This window comes from Amblyraja radiata, chromosome 5 (assembly GCF_010909765.2).
Source record: "Amblyraja radiata isolate CabotCenter1 chromosome 5, sAmbRad1.1.pri, whole genome shotgun sequence".
NCBI classification, from domain to species: domain Eukaryota; kingdom Metazoa; phylum Chordata; class Chondrichthyes; order Rajiformes; family Rajidae; genus Amblyraja; species Amblyraja radiata.
The window spans coordinates 94265659-94274332 of NC_045960.1; the positions used below are offsets into that span (position 1 = coordinate 94265659).

Below are 8674 nucleotides of genomic sequence, written 5' to 3' on the forward strand. Positions count from 1 at the left end.
AATTTCTTCCATATCCTTTGCCCCAGAAAGTGCTGGCTTCTTATTCTCAAGTTCCATGAGATTGTTATAGTTGGGTTTACATTAATAAATGTTCATCCTCCATACATACAGTATGTCTTGAGAGAAAGTGTGTTAATTGTCTAGTCCCTACACTTAGATTTGATTTTAGCTTCATGCATCATTTTGCACTCCATCCAGGGTCCCCGACAGTCCTATCAGGTGAGACAGAGTTTCACGTCTACCACCTCCAACCTCATCTACTGCATCCAGTGTCCCCGATGCGGCCTCCTGTACGCCTGCCCGACCAAACATTGACTCGCCGACTCTTTCATAGAACATGCACTTGGTCTGCCAAGGCCTGCTGGAACTCTCAGTTGCTAACCATTTCACCTCCCCTTCCCATTAACCTTTCTGACCTGAGCCTCCTCCATTGCCAGAGTGAGGCCATACGCAAACTGGAGGAACAGCACCTCATGTTCTGCTGGGTAGCTTACAACCCAACGGTATGAATATTGAATTTTCCAACTTTAGGTAACCTCTACTAAACAACCCCCCCCCACACTTTCTTATCCCCTGAGTCCCGGCAGACCTTGCACCTATCTCTCCCCTCCCGCTCCACTTACATTCCTTCCCCAAGGTAAATAATTCATACTTCGTCAATTCTTTAGCTTCACAATTTCCAACTCTCAAATCCTTTTGCTTTACACCTTGTGTGTATTCATTTCTGGCCTTTGTTGAGCCTGATAGGTGTAGCCAAACAAAACACCCCACTCGCCTGTGTTCATCTTTGACGTACCATACTTTGTCTTTCCCCTCAACTCTTTCCCTCCATCCTGGCAATCAGTCTGAAGAGGGATAAAATAATGACCCAAAATGTCACACATCCATGTTCTCCAGGGATGTTGCCTGATGCGCTGTTACTCCAGCATTTTGTGTCTAAGCCTAAAAAGCTATGCTGTATTTCAGGAATATGGACCACTGGCTTGATGTTAATAAATTATTCTTACTGTTTAACAGCATTATGAAAACATGTATTACAGTCTAGAAATACACTCTGACCTCTGTAATGTTCCACAAGTAAGAACATGTTGCCAGCCATTGATCATGAATGGAAATTCATCCTTCCATTTATTATTTCCAATAATCAGCCATGAATGCCACAGCTATTAACCTTTCAACGCAGATTTCCTACATATTAAACATGTTGTCTGCAGCTACCATGATATACTCTACTTATCAAAGATAAAATAAACCCCATTCACTATTGATGTTTCACTAGTTAGAATATTTCATTTAGTTTGATGTATTAATTTCCAGAATATGCTGCGTTGTGTTTAATTTAATTTTCAGTATGGAATGAGAGCTCTGTATGGCAGTGAAAAAAGTTACGTGTTGTCTAGAGCATACCTCATTGAATTGATGACTACATTTTAATGAAATATGAAATAAACTTATCCTGTCATTTTTCTAGTGTAAATACAATACTAGTCTTCCATTGTCATTGTGAGGTTTTATTGTTCATCCATACCAGAGGGAATAATGGCCTTTGTTTCTTCAATATGGCCAACTGATATCACCATTGAATCCCTTTAAATATCTAATCTCTAAGCTTTGTGTAATTTGAGACCTTCCAGCACCTTCCTTCAAGCTCGGATCACGGTCTCCTGTTTTACCAGAGCCCAACCTCACTTGGGTATGATGGGAAGGAAAGTTTTTAGGTTTACTTTTGCTTGATAGGAGTTGCAGCAAATCCTCCAGCATTGTCACCCAATTGCCAGGGTGTACTCGCTCCCTCTCCAACAACACCCTCTTCTACATGGCATGCTTGCTGTCAACAAAAAGCAATCCAAGATTCAGTCTGCAGGCGACCCATCATCATTAAATTGATTCCCAGGGTCCAATTTCAAGTGAGCCTCAGAGTTGTAGTCTAAGAATGGGTACAACTACATTTTCAAAGCAATTTATAAACTACACCTTCCTCTCATTGAACAAAGTATCATAAGAACATGGTGAGCCCCCACAAACAGAGAAATTATCAAAATTGTTAACATTGTTTGTTTCCGATTGAAGTGGGTGGATGAATCTTCCCCTTCCCACCTCATTCCGCCTTCCGCAGAGACCGTCTCTCTGCAACTCCTTGGTTCCCTCAACCCTTCCCACCCAAATCACCCCCTCTCCAAGTACTTACCCTAGCAAATGAGTGAATACCTGATGTAACACCTATGCCTCCTCCCTTGCATCCATCCAGGGATCCCAGCAGTCCTTCCAGGTGAGACAGAGGTTCACAAACACCTCCAACCTGATCTACTGATATGGCCTCCTTTACGTCAGTAAGACCAAGTGTAGACTAGGCAACTGTTCAGCCAAACACTTGTACTCGGTCCACCAAGGCCTGGCGGATCTCCTTGTTGCAAATCATTTTAACTCCTCTTTCCACACTGACCTTTCTGTCCTGGGCCTCCTCCATTGCCAGAGTGAGGCCACACGCAAGCTGGAGGAACGGCACCTTATATTCTAGTTGGGTACCTTACGACCTAATGGCATAAACATAAAATGATCTAATTTTAGGTAACCTAAAAACCATACCCCTCTTATTTTTTTTCTCATTTCTTCCCTATGGATTTGCACCCATTTCTTTGTCAAGTTGGTGAGTGTGATTCTTGGTGCTGAATCACTTATGCAAAAACCTAAACATTAGAATTATTTTAGATCGGATCATGCATTCACATTTTAACTTCTGGTATACTTTCAGGAGGTGTATGTTGGAAAAGAAACTGTGTGCACAGTGGATGGACTTCAATTCAACAGTGCTTACAATGCAAGAGTAAAAGCCTTTAATTCAGCGGGTGTTGGACCTTACAGTAAAACTGTTGTTTTGCAGACATCTGAGGGTGAGTGATGAATAAAACAAACTCAATATTACAAAATCAATATAATTTTAGTTTTTACACATATTTGCTGCAACAGTCTGAAGAAGAGTTCCTACATCTATCCATTCCCTCCACTGATGCTGCCTGACCCGAGAAATACTTATGCACGGGTGTGTTTTTCTCAAGACTCCAGCATCTGCAGTTCCATGAATCTCGAGCTGATGTATAGTATATTTTAGCTTTGTCCACTACCTCTCTGCCTTAATCATCCTCGCCCTCTCTTACTACTAACTATTTACATGTCTATGAATGACTTCATTAATTGTAACTCCAGTCTTAGATTCTCTCTGTGTTTACTTTATTTTCCCCCCTCTACTCTCAGCTTAGTTCTCACTTGAAATATTCATGTGACATGCATCATTCACTCTCATGCTCCAAATAATATACTCTACATTAGATGGAGATACAAGGAACTGCAGTTGCTGAGTCTTGAGACATTTCTAGTCAGGCAGCATCTGTGGAGGGAATGGATAGATGTAGGAACCCTTCAGACTGTTGGGAGTGGGGGGGGGGGGGGGGGGGGGGGGGGGTAGTAGAATTGAAAAAGAGATGCAGGTGGTACAAAGCCTAGCATGTGAAAAGTGAGTACAGGGGAGTGGCGTTTGATTGGCAGATGGAAGGAGTAAGTGGCAAAGGCGAGAGATGAAAAGGACCAAGGGTGTCAGACAAGGAGAGAAGAGGAGAGCCATGTAATGCTAGAGGGAAGAATTATAGGTGGAAGAGGATGGGGGCTGCAGGAAAGATTGGGGATAAAAGGGAAATGAAGGATTCGGGGATGGGAGATAAGTATATGAAGGAGGGGGAAGGAGCAGAGTGACTGGGGTGAGAAAGTGGGAGAAATGTTTGCGCATGGGTGGGGGCACAGAAAAGAGAGAGGGGTTAGGGGGGCATTTACCATTTGGTGGCTTCTTTAACCAAATGATTTTGTACTCGAATCCTCTCTCTCCAGAACTAAATATCTTCTTTAGATTTGCCATTCCATCTTCTATTATTTTTTCTGTCTTTTCTGAATACCTAATATCCAGGAAAATTAAGGGCACAACACACATTAGGTTTAGTGTGACGTAACTCAACCACAGCTCAAACTTTGCGTGAGCTTTAGTTGAGTTACATCACACTACAACATATTCCTGTGCTGATATTTATGTCAATTGCTCACCAATATTCATCATGCTTCACTCAAACACTTTCTGTAGGTCTTTGCTTTCCTGTAATCTTTCTTAGTTGTTCCTGACATGTCTGGTTCTAACATTTTCTCCTTTATTCAATTGGCCTTTCTTCTGCTATTATATGCTATGCTTAGGGTCATTTTTTAAATACCTGCTAATGTAAGCTGGGAAGACATTTGATGTTGCACTTGTCATCAGTCAGTCAGAGAAGAGATCCCTTATTGGGAAGTCTGTATCCATATCCCAAATTCATTCAGGTTGGATATGGTGACCATTGCAAAATTCTCTCTTGCCCCCAAAGTCCCAATAGATTAAGCTACTAACATTCACCAGCTAGGTTCCCAAGGAGACGACCTGCTTGTTGATGAAGAGCTTTCACACCCTGCACAAGAGAGGACTTTAAGAGATGACGGTTGTTATCGGTATTGTTTTATTATTATTGTCACATGTACTGAAATATGGTGAAAAACGCTGTTCTGCATGATATCCAGGCAAATTGAACTATACATAAGGTCAATACATAGTGCAAAAAGAGAAAGGGAAACAAAAATTGAAAAGGAAACAGTGTAGAATAAAGTATAACACCTTTAACAACCGAGAAAGTGAAAATTAAAAAAGTGCAAGAGCTGTAACGGGCAGATTGGGAGATCAGACTAGAAGCTTAGTTTATGAGGGGTTGGTGTAAGGCAATAGACAATAGGTGCAGGAGTAGGCCATTCGGTCCTTCGAGCCTGCACCGCCATTCACTGTGATCATGGCTGATCATCCCCAATCAGTACCCCGTTCCTGCCTTCTCACCATATCCCCCGACCATAACTTTAAGAGCTCGATCTAACTCTCTTGAAAGCATCCAGAGAATTGGCAAATCAAGCCATGATGCATCCTGATAGGATGCCTTTTTTTAAGCTAGATCTAGGTCTGTCAGAAATGTTTCTCATTTGAAATGACTGTGCTCTTCTTCCATTTGCAGTGGCTTGGTTTACCTTTGATCCGAATTCTGCTCATCCAGATATTCTTCTATCCAACGATAATCTGACCATTACATGTAATAGCTACGATGACCGGGTTGTGCTGGGATCTGTTGCACTCTCCAAAGGAATCCACTACTGGGAATTATCTATTGATCGTTATGACAACCACCCCGATCCTGCCTTTGGAGTGGCAAGAGTTAATTTACTGAAGGATATAATGTTGGGCAAGGATGATAAAGCCTGGGCCATGTACGTTGACAACAATCGCAGTTGGTTTATGCATAGCAATTCCCATACAAATAGGTAATCCATTCATTTTATTACTGACTTTTCAAAAACCTCTAGCAACTAAGTCACTTCTGTTAAATCCCATTTTCACATTGGATATACAAGACACTGAACTGTTGTAGTAATTTGTAATGCAAAACAATGTCATTTGAAGAATAGAAGAACCATATCCTGTGCATAATTAATATTTTTGGTTATAGCAAGTTTTAGAAAATATTACCAGAATATTACATTAGAAATGTTAAACTTTGTATAAATGAATCAAAATGGTTGTGTGAGTTTGGACTAGGGTTTTGTTTTTCTGATTACAGGACTGAAGGTGGGATTTGTAAAGGTACAACAATAGGTGTCCTGTTGGACCTAAACAAGCGCAACCTCTCGTTTTATATCAACAATGTGCAGCAAGGCCCGGTAGCCTTTGAAAATTTGGAAGGCATCTTTGTTCCTGCTGTCAGCATTAATAGGAATGTACAGGTAAAAGCGATGTCTGGGACTGTTGGTAGAAACACCATGAATTGTGCATTCCTTATGCCCACAGCTTGCTGGACTGCCCCAAAATGGACGATGAGAGGTATAGTGACATATTCAGCAGCAGATACATGTTTCTGGAGGAGCGCCAAAGAATTGTAGCTGGAAGGTTGGGGTGGGTGAGGGTACTTTGAGTATTGTAAAGGTGGCCTCTGGTCTGTCAGAAAATGTTTCTCATTGTTCGAAAGTACTGTACTTTGGGGATCACCCTTAACCTGATCTCTTTAATAAAGGAAGACCCTGGGTCATAAATCAAGAGTGGTTCTGCAGCAAGAATGGGGCTACTCAGAGGAATGAGTAAACTTACACAAGGCTTCCTATTCCCCACCACCCAGCTGCTATATTTGCTCTTGGTAAAAGTCCTCCGATTAAACCATTTTCTCATCCCAATTAGCCCGGTGTAGTTGCATGTCGCCTTTTATGAAGACAGAGGCTTCCCACCTGCATTACAACACACCAACTGTGTTACAACAGGGAACATATCAGGCATCAGCATGCATTGGAGCCATTCAAGCATTTCTATTCAGACTTGTATGGCTGCAGAGTGGAATATAAAGCTGACAATTAGATAGTTTGTACAACGTAAGAGATTAGTGAGTCATTTTTTCTTTGCGATATCTTCTGAGATTTGGTAATGATCGGCTTCTTTCAAATGGCAGTGTGGTTACTAGAAATGTAATATTGCATGTAATTTGTTTATGCACATTGGAAATAAAGAGCAAGATATGGATAGAAGGTAATCATGCTTAATAGTTCTAAAATATGACACTGAACCTTTTCTTTAACATTCTAAAGAAAATAAATTTGCAACAAAGAGATTTCATTCAGTGACAGTGTCTAAACCTTTGCAGATCCCTTAGATCTCCAATTCATTCTGATGGGAGACTGTGGACCCCATATAACCCAATCGCACTAAACCCTTAATTTTATGAGCTAGGATGAGAGGTGTTAGACAGTCTCCACTAATATCACACTGAAGTTCCCATTAGCTTTACATAATTTCTAATTCACTCCAACTGCTTATCTAACCAACAAATAGTGTTTTAAAATGTTCGTATTAGCAGAGAATTTGGGATTTTGTTTGAGAATTTCTTTTTGAAAGCTGTCTATTGATTGTTCCCTGTTTATTTCAATTACAAGATTAAGAAAGGAATATTTGACCTACTGTATAGAGGGCTCTCTTAGGATCACTGTAGCATGAATGGCTGGAATCACAAAAGGCTATAATAAATGTTGAGGACAGGTTAAAGTTAAAGACACGATTCATTTTAGCAAATGCATGCATGCATGCATACTTATTGTAAGTGTGTTTTTTCTTTCCTCTGTTAAAGAAGGAAAGTATTGGATTATGTAAAACAATGATTTACTTTAACCTTACTGACAGTACATCCTTGTAACTGGACCAATCTGTAGGATAATTGACAGAGAATGTACCTAATGTATACATCTCTTCATTCAGTGTGAAAATACGAAATCTATTTCCTTTGGTACTATGCAGAAATACAAAGATGTAAGCAGATCAGACCTGCGTTAGGAAGACTGACCTTGAAATTGTCTCCCCTCAATGTCTTATGAAAGTACGGTGGCTTGCTTTACAGCTCACTTAAGCCTCGACTCCAAACTTAATGCACATTATTCATTATTAGCAATGTGTATCCCAAAGTCTCCATGAGGGTTTCATGAATGGTTCTTTTAATTGTGGCACATGAGGCTTTTTCAAGTAAACTGGTTTGCCTTTTGAAATACCCCTTTGCAGCATTGCCCTGGTTCAAACCTACTACTTCGCTCAAGCTCTCATTCTTTCTTGCTCGTGCACGTTCACTCCTCATGCACCGTCCCTCTGTTGCTTCACCCATTTCCCACTCCAAGATTTATTTTTGGAAATTATCAGTATTGCAGCTGCATTTCATACACTTTGAATCTTGAAATGATTGGGGCAATTTGTTTTTGCAATTGTACATCTGACTGTTGTTTTCAAAGCAGATCATAACACAATGCTGCTGTACTTAAAGTAATGAACATTGTCATTTTATCATACTCCTGTCAAACTTTTGTGTTTTACTCTCAACAGGTGACTCTTTATACAGGACTGGAAGTTCCGAATCATATCAAACAAGCCAAATCCTCATTATCCTACAGCCCCAAAAGCAAGACCAAGTACTGACACTTCAGCAACCAGCAAAATTAGTCAGTTCAGGTATAAAACGTTTCAAAATTCCCAATACCAAATACAGAAAATACACCTGAAAAATTATTAAAACCGTAGCTCCTGTCATTCTCAGTAAACCTCGGTGGTGCCTCGCTGGTAGGAATTGGCACTCAAGAATTACTGGCAGTCATATAGCATTGGGATCAGTTCTCACTCGTAACAAGTTTTAGTTACAACCTGTTGTGTTAGAAAACATAAGACAATTAGAAACATAGAAAATAGGTGCAGGAGGAGGCCATTCGGCCCTTCGAGCCAGCACCGCCATTCATTGTGATCATGGCTGATCGTCCCCAATCAATAACCCGTGCCTGCCTTCTCCCCATATCCCTTGACTCCACTAGCCCCTAGAGCTCTATCTAACTCTCTCTTAAATTGAGATCTGTTGTTCCATAGCATACAGACTTATGCCTAGCATTCTGTTACTTTATTTGTAAAAGAAAGTACCTCAGATTATAGGTTTCAAAAAATAATTTCGGTAAAGATCATAAAAACAGTTTTAACACGTTTTGATTTTTTTTCTTTCAAAAGCAAGTACCCTCCTTTTGATCAACATGAAACAATTATAATGGGGACCTTCAT

At 40.5% G+C, this 8674-nt stretch overlaps 1 protein-coding gene across 2 annotated transcripts in view; it reads left to right on the forward strand.

Annotated features, from left to right (window-relative positions):
* Positions 1-8297, forward strand: part of trim67 (tripartite motif containing 67) — a 28451-nt gene extending 20154 nt beyond the window's left edge. For both annotated transcript variants that reach the window (XM_033021816.1, XM_033021817.1), the window contains exons 7-10: positions 2753-2891; positions 5070-5373; positions 5670-5832; positions 7958-8297. In XM_033021816.1, the coding sequence (XP_032877707.1) occupies positions 2753-2891; positions 5070-5373; positions 5670-5832; positions 7958-8050 (699 nt within the window). In that variant the 3' untranslated portion in view covers positions 8051-8297. The remainder of the gene's footprint in view (positions 1-2752; positions 2892-5069; positions 5374-5669; positions 5833-7957) is intronic.
* The last annotated feature ends 377 nt before the right edge of the window (positions 8298-8674 follow it).